General features: G+C 58.1%; 2 protein-coding genes across 8 annotated transcripts in view; both read right to left on the reverse strand.

The window, feature by feature from the left end:
• Window positions 1-291: 291 nt before the first annotated feature.
• On the reverse strand, window positions 292-1023 carry TMEM89 (transmembrane protein 89). Its single transcript, XM_004615140.1, has 2 exons — window positions 733-1023; window positions 292-471 (listed from the first exon to the last, which is right to left on the reverse strand). The coding sequence occupies exons 1-2, from the start codon at window positions 1021-1023 to the stop codon at window positions 292-294; spliced, it is 471 nt and encodes a 156-aa protein (XP_004615197.1).
• Window positions 1024-3139: 2116 nt separating this feature from the next.
• The window catches only part of LOC101538922 (cadherin EGF LAG seven-pass G-type receptor 3), a 37088-nt gene continuing 23865 nt past the window's right edge, over window positions 3140-16362 (reverse strand). For 4 of the 7 annotated variants that reach the window (XM_055134138.1, XM_055134137.1, XM_055134136.1 and 1 more), the window contains one exon: window positions 13697-15296. In XM_055134138.1, the coding sequence (XP_054990113.1) occupies window positions 15269-15296 (28 nt within the window). In that variant the 3' untranslated portion in view covers window positions 13697-15268. Of the gene's footprint in view, window positions 3397-3568; window positions 3706-3953; window positions 4009-4227; window positions 4429-5366; window positions 5439-5735; window positions 5835-5919; window positions 6013-6662; window positions 6733-6820; window positions 6928-7008; window positions 7105-7568; window positions 7647-7744; window positions 7859-8013; window positions 8162-8244; window positions 8328-8595; window positions 8749-8824; window positions 9027-9279; window positions 9429-10082; window positions 10194-10376; window positions 10517-10593; window positions 10753-12561; window positions 12651-13696; window positions 15297-16362 lie in introns of those variants that run through there. The other 3 variants (XM_055134140.1, XM_055134139.1, XM_055134141.1) reach the window with 3 other exon arrangements.

Here is a 16362-nt window from a genome sequence, read left to right on the forward strand (position 1 = left end):
CCATTGCCCCCTGAAAAGATTATAATTTGGGCACCAACCCTAGCAGCCCCAGCGGGGAACCCGGGCTGGAGCTAACTGTGTTGACTCTGGCTTCTAGCCAGTGCTTTTCCAAGGAGCCCCAGAGGAGTGTTTCTCTTTGTGGGCAGGAGTTTTGGAGGGTTTGGAGCAAGGCAGCAATGCTTGATGAGCAGCCTGGGCACCGAGCCCCCTGGAGAGCTCTCACCCAGCAGGCTCCGCCCAGCCCTGAGCCACAGCCCTCCCCAGCAGGCAGACACGTGAGCTGTGTTACCCTCACTGGGCCGGAGTCACCTTTATTTGAGCCTGCTGCTCAGTGGCCAGGTGCTGCAGGTGGCACTCGATATGGATCAGAAGGGCATCCAACATATGTAAGACCCTAAGGAGGATCGCACGGTCAGAGATGGGGACCCGACGTTTCCTGGGTGCATTGGGGTCCGTGGTCACCTTTGAAAGCTGAGGAGAGGACCAGGAGGCAGGCATGAGAGAAGAGGGAGGGGAGACGGGGTGCGGGGGGGAAGAACCAAGGCCAGGGTGAGCCCCGGAGGGCCTGGAGAAGGCTGAGGTGATCATGGGCCTCATGGGGACTAGACAACTGGGTTCTCAGAGGGACACAAGGGAGCAGGATACTGGCCGTGGGGATGCTGGGGTTGGAGGGGTGGCTGGAAGCACAAAGGCAGGGCTACGAGGCCGGGTGGGCCTGAGGACACGTCTCACCTTGCTCTGGGCCTGCGTGCGCCGCCACCACACCACGGCGCGGCTCAGCACCAGTACCACGGTGGTGGCCACGGTCACCCCGGCTACTGAATTGATACGGTTCATCCCCAGGCCCATCCAACGGCCAGGACAGCCCAGGCTGACCTCGCAGCCGTCCGCATTGTTGGGCTGGCACCCCCAGGGCTGCAAGTCCAGCCCCACTTGGTACCACGGGGGCCGAGACCAGCTAGAGACGAGGGTGGGCATCGCCAGTAGGAGCAGCACAGGCAGGTACGAGTGCGCGTGCAGCATGGCTGTGGCAGTGCCTGTCGGAACCTGGGCGCCTGGCAACAGGGCAAACAGTTCTCCCCCCGGGGGCTTCCGAGGCTGATGTTCCAGCTGGGCCCTCGGTGAGGGGAGACCCGGCTGAAAACACAGGCTGGGCAAGGTTCCAGATGAGGGAAGAGCGAGCTGAGAGCCCTGGGCCAGCCTCCTGGGCAGCACAGGACGCAGAAGGGGAGCCCCTTCCCCTCCCAACTGGGCAGCCAACCTGCAAAAATCAAAGACCAGCCCCCAAAGCATCCAAGTGGGGCTGTTCTGAAGGTGGGCTTCTTCCTTTCCCAATAAAGCCTGAAGGTCCCCCCGGCAATGAGGTGTGTGAGCTTTGTTCTCCCGGTGTCCCCTGCAGGCCTCGCTGCTGTGTCCTGCACACAGCTCCCCATGCCTGGGTGCTTGTGTTGCTAGAGCTGTGCTCCAGACAGACCGGATCTTTTTTTTTTTTTTTGGGGGGGACACACCTGGCAATGCACAGGGGTTACTCCTGACTCTGCACTCAGGAATTACTCCTGGTGGTGCTCAGGGGACCATATGGCATGCTGGGAATCAAACCCGGGTCAGCCGCGTGTAAGGCAAACGCCCTCCCTGCTGTGCTATCACTCCAGCCCCCAGGCCAGATCATGAGCCTGGCTTCCAGGACACTGGGGTCAATCCTGTCCCTTCGCTGCCTCTGACCTCATTTTCTGCAAAGTGTGTCTGACCACCTGTGGTTCTTTGTCGGAGGTTTGCCTTCCACTCCTGCCCAGTGTTTGGTCAATATTTACCAGGCACAACCTCATGCCAGGCACCATTCTGGTCTCTGGTCCCTTCAGGGGGGTGGAGCAGAGGACAAGTGGAGGTGGCAGGCCCGGAAAGAGCTGACTTCCTGGGCTGAGTGGATCTGCAGGTGGAGGGCTGAGAGATGTGCAGGATACCAGTCAAAGCAAGGGCAGCCCTGCCCAGCGCCCGGCGCCCAGCCCAGCATGGCCAGGAGCGTTTCCCGGCCTTGGCTCCTCCAGTGCTCCTGAGCAGCCTGCTGGGTGCTGCCGCTGTTCCGCTCAGTTTGCAGGAGCGAGCTCGGGCCTCAGATTCTGGCACCTGCTCCCTCAGCTGTCAGCTGCTCTGAGGACCCACTGCTGCCCTCTGAGCCACATGCCCAGATGTCAGGAGTTTTATTTATTTTGTTTCTGGGCCACACCCAGTAGTGCTCAGGGCTTACTCCTGGCTCTGCACTCTGGAGTCACTCCTGGCGGTGTTCAGAGGGCCATATGGCATTCCAGGAATCAAACCTGGGTTGGCTACCTTCAAGACAAGTGCTTTACTTGCTGCACTATCTCTTCAGCCCCCAGATTTTTGTGCAGGGACATCACACCCAGAAGTGATTGGGGGTCACTGCTGGTGGTCTCAGGGGACATGCGCCTTATCCACTGTAAGGCAGCCCTGAGATAGATTTTTGTTTTCTGCTTTGGGGCTCATACCTAGTGATGCTTAGGGGCCCATGGGAGATGCCGGGACTGAACCTGAGTCGATCTCATGCTAGGCAAGTGCCCTACCCACTGTTCTATCTCTGACCTCTGGGCACAGTTGGAAGTACAGCACCTTTCCAGGCGCCCCTTCGGCTCCTGCAAGGCCGGCTGCTTGAGCTGAGGCTGAGGCTCCAGCTGCCATTGGGGATCTCCCCCAGCTCCGACTCCAACTGATCAGCTGAGGACGCAGGTGTGCTGGGCTGTGCGGGGAGCCGGAGCCTGAACGTCCCCCTCGAGGCCTCAGCCCCGAAGTTCTCCTCCCTCCTGTGCTTCCCCACCACCCCAACCTTCAAATTTGCCCCCAGCTTCTGTCTCCAGAGTCCTGCATCAGGGTCAGAAGCAGGTCTGGGTGCTGGAGACAGGGGTAAGGTGCTCCCCTTGCATGTGGTCAGTCTCCAGCAAGGCATGGTCCCCTACTCCTGACCACAGAGCCAGGGGTAGGTCCTGAGTATGACCGAACAAAGTGCAGCCCCCCCGCCCCCAAACAAAAACCAAACCAAATCAGTGGGGTCTGTGTACTACCATGCCCGCCCCCTCCCCCACCCACCCCTCCCCGCCCCAGACGCAGCGGGCCCAGCATAGGAAAAACAAATCTTTATTCCTGAGGCTGAGAATACACAGAGTCATGCCCTGGCCAGTGTCTGCCTGGGCCCAGCCTCCTCCCAGGCTTGGCCGCTGAACTCAAGTCCCACCCCTGTCCCTGAGTTGAGTGTGTATAAGGAGGGGACTCCTCGGTGACTCCTTGGAGGCAGCCCAGGGCTGAGGGGCTCTCGCGGGTGCCCCATCCCATCTTCCTGCAGGGGGCAGTCTCAGGCAGGTGGAAGCAGGGTCACAGTTTGGTGGCCTGAGTGGGTAGAGGAGGGGAGGCTCTCATCAGACCCCTGAGGTCACGCCCTCCTGCAGGAGCCGCTTAGGGAGAGACAAGAGGGGGCCAAGGCAGCCCAGGGGAAACTGTGTGGGCTCCCCAGGACCAGGGCCACAGGGATAGCCCCAAGGAAGGCCTGAGGACGGCTCACCGTGACTAAGTCGGTGGAGTGTGCTGGTGCGTGTTGGATGGCAAAGAGGACGGCATCATGGACAGTGGCAAAGAGATGCCGTTTCGTGATGACAGCATCAAAAAAGTTCCCGGCCTCCAGCTGAGCCACCACAGGGCCTGTGGGCAGAGACACCCCCTGACTAAGGAACCACCGGGAACCTAGCTCCAGGCACCAACACAGGCCCTGACCTCTGTCACCCCTGACCTCCATCCCAGAAGCTATAGCCCTAGTCACTCGGACACTTGACCCCTTGATCCCAGGATACTGCCCACTTCCAGCTCCAGAGAATGAAGCTTTCCTGTGCTGCCTGGCAGAGTTCTGGGCTGGGGCGGTCCCACCCCCGACCAGTCCCCAGCTCACGCACTATGGCAGGCAGCCAAGTACACCTCCACCTCAATCTCCCGGAAGTCGTGGAAAATCTGCAGCAGAAAAGGGGGGTCAGACCCAGAGGGAGGCTCCTCTGAGGGGGGGACCTGGCAGGGTGGTGGGGAAGATGTTTAGTGAGGGAGCTAGGAGTGGGTGTCTATGCTCGGGGAGCAAGTGGCTCAGCAGCGTTTGGAGTGATGGGGATGGGGTGGAGGCCGGAGGGGCCTTGACCTCCGCCCGGCCCTTCTTAGGGGTAACCTCTTGCCCCTCACATGCTTCAGGCTCTTAAGGCACACAGTGTCCACGAAGGATAGGGTGCTCAGGTCCAGGACGAGGCTGTGGAAGTTCGGCTGAGGCAGGCCCAAGGACTTCAGGGTGGGCACCGTCCAGGACTTGTCAGCGTTGGCATTGCTGGGCAACACTGAGTCTGAGGGCTCCGTAGGTAACGTGGGTTCCGAGGAATCTGATGCCTCCTGGGAAAGCAGATATGCTGCCAGGGCTGCCCGGGCAGGCACAGCAAAGGGCAAGGGCAAGGCACATGGGTCCACACGCACGCAAGGTCAATTGATGGGCACATTGATGGGCACAGGGAGAGACACAGGGGACACTCAGGCAAACCCGCCTCAGCCCAGGGTGCAGCCATCACAGAGATTTGGCATTTGCCTCCTGTGCCCAACCCCCACAGGGATGTCTGAGGAGGGAGCAGAGCACAGGGTCCGCACAACGACCGCTCAGTCGTGGGCACTTCCTTTGCTTGAGAGATACCCAGGGTTGGGAAAAAGAAAAAAAGTAAAGTGGGGCTAGAGAGAGAGTACAGTGGGTAGGGCACTTGTCTTGCAAATGGCTGAATCAGGTTCGATTCCCAGCACCCCATATGGTCCCCCAAGCACTGCCAGGAGTAATTCCTGAGTGCAGTCAAGAGTAAGCTCTGAGTATCACCAGGGCAGGGGATGGGGGAGAAAAAACCTAAACAAAAAGAAAAAACAGATGGTAGCAGGAGCCTGCATCGCTCCTCCTCAGTTGCCAGTAGGCATGGCAGGGCCCCATAAAGTCACTAACTTGTTCACACACACACACATGGACATGGACAGACACACACACACACACACACACACACACACACACCCTCCCTCAGTCCCCCACCTGCGTCTCTTACTGAGCCTAGATTTCCTCCCCCACACCCAATCCCTTCCATCCCATCTACCCATGAACACTGACAGATTTAAGGTCCTCATCTAGATTACAGACAAGAGCTACAAGCAGAATTCTCTGGCTTGTCATCAAATCTGGCTCTATGGATGTCCGCACTATTGCCCTGCTCCTGCCACCAGTACGAGCAATTGAGCAATTGGAAGTCAGATGGCTCCCCATGGGTCATGGGCGCCAGCACCCCTCCCACCTCCAGCCTCACCTTGGCCTTGATGCCCTCCACACTGTTATACTCAGTATCTTCAATGTTGATGTTGATACTGGCATCAGTGCCCTGAGAGACCGGGGGAGAGGGGCCAGTCAAAAACGAGAACTGCCCCAAAGCCACGGGACAGCCAGATGCACAAACCTCACGCCCCGTAGACTAGGCACTGCAACTGGGGTCCCCGGGGCAGCCTGTCCAGAGGCTGCTCTGGGAACAGCCACACATGGAAGGGGGCAGGAAACGCCAGCCTGACCTGCTAGGGAGGAAGCGGCGTCCCAGGGGCCCAGGGGAGGGAGAGGCAGCAGAAGTTGGAGGGGGAGGAGGAGGCGCCTGGGGACTGGGAGTGGGAGGCGGGCCGGGCCCTGCCTGCTCCTGCTGCTTCTGCTGCAGTTCCTTCAGCTTCCGCTTCTCCCTCTTCAGCAACTTCTTCTTCCGGTAGATGAGGTAGTCAACGTCCACGCCGCACTGGGGCAAGAGGCAGGGGAGGGATGTGACCACTCTGGGGAGCTGAGGGGCCCTGCAACATTCCCGGGGGATGCCACTGCCTCACCCTCTTCTTCAGGGCATCACAGTAGAGCTCAGCGTTGGCAAAGTACATGGTGACGGAGGAGCGGAAGACCTTCACGCCCGGGATCTCCTTGGCCTGGGGACAGACCCGGGATGGCGAAGGCTCAGCCCTCCTCTCTCACACTGTGTGTGTTCACCCTGCCTGCAGCATGCCCCTGGGCCCATCCGGTCTCCCCAGCCCCTGGCACTGTGTCCTGTTCCCCCCAACTCTGCCCAGGGCCTCAGCCAGGCCTGCAGGGCTCCCCCCACACAACTCCATCTGTCGCCATCCAGGCCCGGGTTGGGGGCCTTGGGACGCCTGGGGGCTATTTTCCAGCAGCAGGGACTCCCCTAAGCTGCCTCCCTGCCCCAGCCCAGCCCCCGCACATTCAGCACAGACCCCGGGGCTGCTCCGTCATGGCCTCTCTCAACCAGGGGCTTGTTTTAGTCTAGACCCCGCCCTCTGCACTCATCAGGAGGGAAATGATCAGGGGTCTAGGAATGTTGATGTGACTAGACCCAGAAACAGCGTCCCCGGAGCCGGAGCCCTGCCACCAGTGCTCAGATGCAGGTCTGCTCTCTGGGGGGGCTGGGGACACCCAGGCTCCCACACAGACACCTCTCTGCCCACCCCTCTTCTACCTTTGAAATCCCCAGACTCCAGGGCCTATATGACAGGTGGGGAAAGGGTCCCCCTGCCCTCATCCGCCCTTCGGGGTGTTCTTCCTGTGAAGATGGGCCACTCACCTCCAAGTACTCAACCATGTCTCTGTAAATATCCGTGTCCGCCACCTGCCCCAGGAAAGAGTAACGAGGACTGGGAGGGAGAGATAGTGTAAGGAGAGGGGGCACTTAGCAGCCTCAGGGGAGCAGGGTGCCTGGGGGTAGCCAAAGGGGTCACTCACATCTGTGTGCGGATCACCATGAGCATCAGGGAAAAGACGACTGCCACTGCCAGCCCGAGGTCCAGGTTCAGCAGGATGGTGGCAACAAAGGTCACTAGCCAGATCATCTGCAAACAGAAGGGCCAAGACGTTCCAGGGGGACCCCGGGGCTGGGGCTGCCCCTCCTACCATGGCCCCAGGTTTCTCACCAGATCCGCTCGGTTCGTCTTCCAGAGGAAGCAGATGTCATTGAACTGCAGCCACATGCCCTTGAGGTTCACGATGATGGCAGCGGCCAGCACAGCCTGGGGAGGAGGGGGACACGTCACCAAAGGCTGCTAAAAGGTGCCCAGAGACTCCAACCTTGCCCACTCTCGCATGAGGGACTCCAGGGAATCACCCCAAACCATGGGAAACACTGCCACCCCCCAAACAAAGCTTGAACCTCACTCCGAGAGGTTCTTTATTTTTATCTTGTGGGCTTTGGGGCCACATCCTGAAAGTGGTGGTGGGGGGGCACATACATGGAGCCAGAAATTAAATTGGGTCAGCAGCATGCAAGTCACATGTCTGAACCCCTGCATTATGTCTCTGGCTACTGATTCTGAAAGGTTCTAACCCCTGGCCCTTGACACCAAACCTCACTCCAAAGAGCTCCACCTTGTAAAAGAGGCCACGACCTTGTGCGCCGGCTACCTGAGCCGACTTGCTGCTCTGAGGTCTACCTGGACAGGAGGTGGGTGGGGACAGAACGGGAGTTGGGGCTCACCTTAGGTAGATCATGGAAAAGTTCCCCAAGTTTGAGAATGACAACAAGCATGAAGAGGGAGGAAAGGGCTCCAGCAATCTGCAGGGGAGAGTGGGAAGGGTGTGGAGTGAGGGGTGGGGGGTGGACAGAGGTGTGTGCACGGATGCACCCATGGGCTATAGCTGATGCCCACCTACCTGTGTGTTGCCCCCAGTGCTTTCCTGTACCATGCTCCGAGACACAGAACAGCTGATTGGGAAGCAATGGAAGAAGCCTCCAACAAAGTTGGAGAGGCCAAGGGCCACCAGCTCCTGGGGGGTTAGAGGGAGAGGGCATGAGAAGACCTCCATGGGGGTACCTGTCCCTTTCAGGGGAGTATACAGCCAGCTCTGACTTCCTTCCCCACTTGATGGCCCCCCCCCAAGACCTGGCATCCCTCCTTGCATCCCTCCTGCCACGCCCAGACCTGGCTGCTGTCCACGCGGTAGCCATGCTTCAGGGCGAAGATCTTCCCCAGAGAGATGGCGATGGCGAACCCCACCACAGCGATGGTGAAGGCATTTCCCATGAGCTTCATGAATAAATCGGATTTGGGGGCCTCTGGGGCTACTAGCCTACAAGGGGCATCTGTGAGGCCAAACACAGTCCTGGCCCTGCCCCCTCCCAGCCCTCCCTGACCTGACAGGCTAGAACTCACCCTGTCGGGATTTTGCCCACAATATCCACCTCAAATCTGTCCTTCAGGTTACAGCCATAGGAGATGCCCGTAGCCCCGATGAGCTGAGGGGACAGGACAGAGTCAGAGGGGATGGATAAACCACCTTATGGAGGGAAGAGGGAGGCCTGAAACAGAACTTTCAGAGGGTATGAGGAGCCTCCACAGGGTGAGCAATGGATCCCAACTCATCTGAGGAAAGGAAGATACCAACATGGGCCTTCCTTCTGCAGTGGCCTCCCGTCCCCAGATGCCCACTCTGGCTAGCCTCCCAACACTTGGGGATGCCCTCGTGGCAGGGGTGGACCCTCCCTGCCACCCCCCTGTGCAGACCGTGAGCAGCTCCCCAGGGATGGGTACAGGCAGGCGCCCACTCAGCTTTTTGTTCAGTATCTTCACTATCACAAGCACCACCATTGACACAACAGCGGTGATCAGGATGCCAGGCACACTGACGGGGAGTTTCTCGCACACCTGGAGCACTGTCTGAGGGGAGATAGGGTCACAGGCTGCATGCAAGGTCCAGGGGCACCCCACTTGTCCCTCCTCCCGCCTCACTCACATAGATGAGGGACAGAGGTCCAGAATGGCTGCTCACATGGATGCCAAACACATACTTGAGCTGCGAGACGAAGACGTGTATGGAGGCTGCTGTGGTGTAGCCGCGGACCAGAGGCTCTGACAGGTAAGTGACCACAAAGCCAAACTGGATCAGGCCCAGGAACAACTGTGGGGTAAGCAGGGCAATCAGCAGGGTGGGGGGCCTGGGGGAGGTGGGATCAGAGAGAGAGAGAGGAAAAGGACTGAACAAGGCAGCGGGGAGGGCGCTTGCCTTGCACGTGGCCAACCCGGGTTCAATCCCTGGCATCCTATATGGCTCCCCAAGCCCACCAGGAGTGGTCCCTGAGTGAAGAGCCAGGAGCAAGCCCTAAGCACTGCTGGGTATGACCTCAAAACAAACAAGGGTGAGGAGGCTCCTCAGAGGAACCAGAAGAGGTGTGGGAAGGAGGTGCATACCTGGAAGCAGCCCACCAGAAAGCAGAGAGTGGAGGCCACTTCCACCCGCTTCATCGCCACTTCTTCACTGATGGTGTTGTTGGTGCTGTTGTCAGGAACCATGGACTCTGTCAAGCTGCCCACCATCACCGACATGACAGCAAAGGTCCCTGCAGGGTGGGGACAGACTTAAAGCAAGGGAGACTCCCCACCCCAGAGCCCTGGTCTAAAGGCAACAGCTGGGAAAGACCCAAGTCTTGGGGGACCTTATTTCTCTTATTTTCATGGGGATCAGAATCAGTTGTGCTTGGGGGGCATGTGGTGCTGGGGATTAAGGCCTGGGCCTCGTAGAAGCTCTACCTTATGTGGCTCTACCACTTGAGCCACAGCTGCAGCAGATGCCCAGTTCCAGTCAAATACCCTCAGACTAGGTTTGTGCAAATACAGGCTGTGCTGGCCAGTCCTGCACCCTGAGTTCCAAAGTTCTTAAAGTGACTAGAAATGGGGAGCCCCACCCAACATCATCTATGCTATTCCAACCCATGTCCACTAGCTCAGGATTCTTTGCCCCATGAAAAGTAGAATGAAAAGGGTATAGTTTGCCTCTAGGCCCTTCAAACATCTTCATTCTCCTGGAGACAAGGCTCAAGGGACCCTGGATCTGCAGCTGTGATGAGAGGCAAGCCTGGGGCGGACCTTCCTCAGCCCCTCATCAACACTGCCTCTTCTGGAATCCCATCATTGCCTGGCTCAGATCTCTTTCACCCTGTCCTCCACAGGGGACGGAGGCCCCCTCCCAACAAAGCCAAACCTGTTTCACTCACCCACAGAGATGTGTCGGGATGTGCCAAACAGGAAGTAGATGAAGACAGGATAGAAGGAGCTGTAGAGGCCAAACACGGGGGGCAGCCCAGCCAGGAGGGCATAGGCTAGGCCTGGAGGTAGAATGGGTGGCGATGTGAGTTTGAATGAATGAGGGGATCCCAGCCCCAGGACACAGCCATTATGTTCCAGGGCCAGAGACCAGGGCTTCAGATTTGGGGGAGGTAGTCATGGACAAGAGGGGGTAGGGTCACCCCTCAAAGCTTGAGGATCTAGTCAGGTCAGAGGTGGCTCACCCTGAGGCAGCTGCATGATGCCCACACTCAAGCCAGAGAGCAGATCTCCCAGGAGCCATTCACGTACAGGATACTGGGGGAGCCAGCTCAGAATTGGGAAGCATCGCAACAGAAAAGCTCGGGCTCGAGCATGCGAACACCTGGGGACATAAGACAGGACTTAGACCAGCGGCTCCCTCAATCCTACCAATGTCCCAGGTCTTCCCTTCAGACTCACTGGAACCAGGTTCTCCACGGGAGGGTCCTCTTTACTGGGTGCCAATTCCCCAGCTCATCCAGATCTTCCTGGTTCAACAGAGGCCGCTCCACATGGTAATCTCGCTTCCTCAGCTCCATTGCTTGTGTAGGGGACAGCAGGGCCTGTGTGTCCCTCTCTCTGGGGTGTGAAGCCACAGACACACAGTCAGGGTACTCCTGGCCAAACCTCCCTCACATCTCCACCTCAAATCAGTAACCCTTCTAGCTTTTCCAGCCCTCAGTATGTGGGAGATCCAGTCCCCAGATGGCCTTTGCAGGCCCCACACCCAGGCTAGGGCAGTATCTGAACTTTGGCTGGTGGAAGACTTTCACTGGGCCAAAGTCCCCACAGAGAGACAGCGGGATGAGCAGAATCCACACTTCTAATTAGGTGTGGCTGCCCAGCCCCGAATACTGTCTTGGTCCCAAGGTGAATGCCCTCACCCATTCCCTCCCCCAGTCAATCCTGGTCCTTCTCCAGCTTGCTATGAGTCCAGTGCTGGCAGCATGTTCCAAGAAGGGGGTCTTGCATGATCGAGCCTGTAGTCCACTATTCAGGCCAGTGTCTCTTCACAAGAGACCTTCCCCTCTAAGGCAATACTTGCCTTAGAGGGGAGCCAAGATGCACCCTGAGACTCCAGGCTCAACTCAACTCAGAGCTAATCTGGCACAGCCTGGAGGCTGGCTCTGTCCTAGGGAGAAAAGGGATCTCACCTGCAGGGAAAGGCTCCTGCCTGGAAAGGGAGCTCCCACTTAAAAGGGGGGGGGTGAGGAGGGAATCACCTAGAAATAGGAAACTGGGAGGGGTCTCCAGGATAGCAAGACAGGACAGTTTCACCACCTGTTCAGTTCTGGCTTGGGGGTGGAGGTGGGGGGCACCTACTACCTGCCCAGAGATTCCCACTGAAGAGAAAGGCAGGGCTGAGGGGAACAGGAGCTCTGGGGGAGAGGGGGTCTTCCCTGAGGGGAATTATTCTGGACACAGACCTCACCTGGGCCAGGAGCTCTCACCTGAGGCAAGGTGGGAAGTTTCACCAGATGGGAAAGTTTCCACCCACCAGGGAAAGTTCTGGTCTGTGAGAATTGAGAGAATCTTTACTCTCACCCAAGGGCTGCTGGGCCCCGAGGGAGGTGCCCAGGGATAGGAGAAAGGGCTCCCCTGGGAAGAGATCTGGGGTGGGGGGATCTTACCTGGGGAAAGTGCTCCCCTGCTGGGAAAACTTTCACCTGTCAGGAAAGTTCTGATCTGTGAGAAGCTCTAAACTAGAGGGGAGGATCCCCCGCTGAGAAACTGGAACTCACCTGGGAAAGTCCTCTAACCTGGATGTCCCTGTTGGAGGGAGTGGACTGTATGCAAGGAAGATCCTCAGAGACTTGGCATCCCGGTGTCTTAAGAAGACCTTTGAGGCCCCTCGCCCCTCCTCCGTGAGTCACTCGGGGCCTTCTTAAAGGGATCCCACGCCCGCACCGAGGGACCCTTGCTTAGGGGGCGGGGCTTCCATTGTTGGCCCCTCCCTTCGGAGGCCACATGGGCCAGAAGGGCCAGAGCCCTGATTCTCAGATCAGCTGTATGGCAGGAGGGACCCAGGCCTCCGCTATGGGCTCTTCTGCAGCGACCCGCCGGCCCCAACCCGCACTCCGGCCACATCTCCTGGACTAGGGTTCCTGGGGCCGCGGCCACCTCCCTGCGGCCCCCGGGTACCCCTCCCGCGGGGCTCCAGCGACTCCGCACAGCCCTCCGGGGCCGAGGTGTCGCCGGCTCCCGCCCCCTCCCCTCGCTGTAGGTGGGCAGCCGCCTGCAGGAAATTGGTGTAAACCGCGGCGTCTGCAGCGCGAAACGTCTCCTCCAAACTTGGCGGTATAACCCATCCCAAAGGCCGGGCGCCAGTCAGGGGCCACGAGGACACGCAAGCGGACGCAGAGGACTGGGGCCGACCGCTACACTCACCCCGACGCTTCTGAAAGCCCCATGGCCGATTGGCTGCCCCGCGGCGGACGCACGAGTGCCTCTGAGCTGGGGGACCCGCTAGGGGCCGGGAGGCGGGGCCGCGACTGGGGCAGGACCTACGGCGCGCTCCCCAGGGCCAATCCCCGGGCAGGGCCGGACCGATCTGGGCCAATCAGCGCGTTGGGGCGGGCCCTAAGTGACGCTCGTGGGGCGGGGCCAGTCCCAAGGAGGAAGATTTAACCCGTCTCTCCCCGATGACCTGGCGCGCGCGCTCCCCCGCGTGACTCGCCTGAACTACTCCCAGAGCCGGCTAGAGCTGCACGAGTGGGACCTCGGATCTGTGCGGGGCTGGCCGGAGCGGCGCCCTGTGACCCCTGAGTGGGACGGAGCTGACCCCACGGCTCTGCTGCCTGCTCAGTGCCCCGGCGGACAGGGACCGAGTGGTGGGGACTGGATTGGTGCTACTGACCGCACCCTTAGCCCTAGGGAGGGAGTTCGGTTTCAGGGAGCTTTCTCTGGCCTGGGCTGAGGGCGCCGCCCTCAGGTTTTCCCCCCAGACACCTGCTCCCTAGGCAATTCTGAGGACAGAAGACCCCCAAGTCTTTCCTAGGACTCTGGACGTCCAAACTTGAAGTGGGGGCTCCTTCCCGGGCACTGGCCCAGCCTGGCACCGCGCCAGAGGTCTCTGCCTGCGCCTCAGAGGAACTCGTTGTCCTTGTCAGCTCCAAAGCCAGAAGTAGGTGGGAGTCAGAGCTGTCAGTAGACTTGAGGGGTGGGGAGGCAGTTCAGTGCTGGCTTGACCTGGGTCTTTCGGGAATGCCAGAGCAGGGTTGCTGGCTGTGAAGCCTTAGGACACCACCGTGCAACTGCCTTGAAAAGCGCATATTATCACGGGGCGGGGGGGGGGGGCTTAACCCCCACCCCCCATGCCGCTCCATCCCAGGAGTTAGAATTCAGGGGGAAAGAGGCAGAAATTTGCAAATTTCCAAGAAATAGGCTAAAAGTAGCTAAATATTCAGGGCTGGCTAAAAGCACTTAGATTTCTCCCAAAACTCAGCCCGCCCTTCAATCATTCAGTCACCCTCCAACCGCCACCTCCACCCCCAAAAGAAAGAAGCAAGAATCGTTTTTTTTATAGAAGTTTATTCCCAAAACAGAGCGCGGCTTCACGGAACAATTTACACAGACAGGGAAAGGGGCAACTGGGCTGGAGGGGGGTGTCCCCCAAGAAGGGACATACATCTACAGAATCTAGGACGTAGCAAGGACAGCGCTTCTCTCCCCACACAGACCCCTCCAAGGGCTGACGCCCACCATTCTGAGTAAGGAGAGCTGGGGTCCTGGCTGGTGGGATTTGGCACCAGTCAGAAAAGCAGAATTTTCAATTTTCTTGGAAACTGTCCACTAAGTGCAGGGGGAAAGGATGCTTGTACCCCCTCATCCCACACAACCGCACAACCACTGCTCCCCGTGGCAAGATGATGCCTTCTGGGTCTGTGTTCACAGAGGACTCTCTGGGGGAGCACCAAGAGTGAGAAGAAACCAGGGCCAGGCTTCTCCTACTGTGGCCCCCAAGTCCCTCTCCCACTTTATCTTTCATTTGTAAACAATGGGGGGAAAAACATTCTTAACAGTAAACAAAGTATAAAAATTCAGAGTTGGAAGTTGTAAACAAAGTTGCAAAATGCTCCTGACCTGTAAACAAAGTAACTTAATATAAAAGTTCCCAAGTTGTGAACATTAAAGTAACAAAAATGAGTCTTGTGACCAGGGGCCTAACAGTCAAGTGTCCCTCTGGGAGGGACTAAAAAGAGGGTGGGAGTGAGTCACTTCCTGCAGCCCAGGCTGGGGGCAGGGAGATTTTTGTAAACATGGGAGGAGGTGACACCTACATTCTGTGTCTTCCATTCCCTTCTGCCTGCCCCCTCCACCATCGGTGCCCACCATACCCTGCAGAGTACATGCTAGCACGGGGGCAGGATGGCACCACAGACCACTGCTCACGGCAGTCCGGGGGGCTGGCCAGTGCCCCTCCACCCTTTGAGGCTAGTGGGACTAGAGGCCTGAGCCCCTCCCCACAGGAGAAAGGGGAGCCCTGCTCTGTAAACATGACCTCTGCTGCTCCCCGTGGCCCACAGCGTCAGTCCTAGGTATAAGGCAGTAAGTGGCAGGGACTCCACATAAGAAACATACATGCCTGGGCGGGCAGTTTCCAAGACCAATCCCCAGTCCCAGAAGTTTGGTCCTTGGGGCATCCAAGAAAAAGCCAAGATCAAGTCTGCACTTTGGGGTCCAGACAATACTCAGATTAATTGGGTGGGGATCTGCCCCTCCTGTCTGACTCACCCCAGTAAGAGGAGAGAAGGAACGTAGGGTTAGCCAGACACCCAAGGGAGCCAAACTCCACACCTCCTTCCCTCTGTTGCCCTCCCCCTCCCAGCCCAGCCTCAGAACCTGGGAGACAAAAAGCCGAAAAATAACATAAGCATATCTCTCTGGTTACAAAGATACAAAAGGTATAAAAGTCCTCCCCTCAGTCCCCTGCCCTGCACCTGTTTCGTGCATGCTCACATGCCCACAGACAAGCAGGGCACGCTGGGGGCAGGCAGGAGGCTGCCTGGGTGCCAGCCAGACTCCCGGAGTCTCGTCTGTTCATCCGATCCTTCATCGCCCTCCACTGGTCTCCGTCCAGCCGGCCATCTGCCCCTCAGGAGTGACCCTCACTTCTGGGAACTCTGCAGGGTTGAATAGGGAGATCAAAGATGGTTGCAGTAATGGGCTGGCGGCAGATGATGTGGGACTCCCCACAAGGTCTGACATGAGCCACCTCCCCATCACCTTAGCCTCAGTCCTCAGTCCCTTATGGCAAAGGTAGATTCCCAGGGTTCTCAGAGCCCTTCACCCACCCTGGACAGCCAGACTCATCAGCAGGGGCTCTGGCCCTCCACAGACATACACAGAGGAGGTCCAGGGCCCATGTCTTTAAACATTAAACCAGCACCAACTATGCACAGATGTGATGTTCCGCAGATTTTGCCTAGAAAATCTCCACCCCTAAAGCCCAAGTGATAGTGTCAGGATTAAGGTGCTTGCCTTGCATCCCACTGACCCTGGCACCACATATGGTTCCCCAAACACTGCCAGGGGTCACCCCTGAGCACAGAGCCAGAACTCATCCCTGAGCACAATTGGTGTGGCTAACCCCCAAGCGCCACCCTCAAATATCCATACAGAATTTGTCACTACAGGTATATTTTCAGGTAAGGAAACTGAGGCTTAAAGAGGGGAAGTGTAGGCTGGGGATGTAGCTCAGTAGGGAAGCCTGCCTAGCATGTGTGAGGCCCTGGGTTTGATTCCTGACAAGGCCAAAAAAAAAAAAAAGGCGACTCATTCTGAACCCCAGCATCCCTCCCCCAACAGCCAGGATCCCGGGATAGAAGACAGGAGGGTCCTAATGATGCCTCCCATTTCCTCTCTGACTCCTGTGACATATCCAGCTGCTTCCTGGCCTCAGGTGCCTTCTCTACCCATATTATCCACCATGAGAGGAAGGCAATACTGGCTGAATAAATGAATGAGCAAACTTTCCAAGTGAGTTCTATAGCCTAGCACAGAAATTGCCAGTATTCCCTACAACATGTAGACTTTTTTTTTTTTTTTTGCTTTTTGGGTTACACCCAGTGATGTACATGCACAGGAGTTACTCATGGTTCTGCACTCAGGAATTATTCCTGGTGGTGCCCAGGGGACCATATGGGATGCTGGGAATTGAACCTGGGTCGGCCATGTGCAAGCAAACAC

The sequence above is a fragment of the Sorex araneus genome, chromosome 4 (assembly GCF_027595985.1).
Source record: "Sorex araneus isolate mSorAra2 chromosome 4, mSorAra2.pri, whole genome shotgun sequence".
In the NCBI taxonomy this organism is placed as follows: Eukaryota; Metazoa; Chordata; class Mammalia; order Eulipotyphla; family Soricidae; genus Sorex; species Sorex araneus.

Excerpts from the sequence above, each read along its gene's own strand:
- TMEM89 (XM_004615140.1), bottom strand. The coding sequence starts at position 1,023 with ATGCTGCACGCGCACTCGTACCTGCCTGTGCTGCTCCTACTGGCGATG. Across the intron at positions 472-732 it reads GCACGCAGGCCCAGAGCAAG|CTTTCAAAGGTGACCACGGA; the intron begins GTGAGACGTGTC and ends TCCTCTCCTCAG.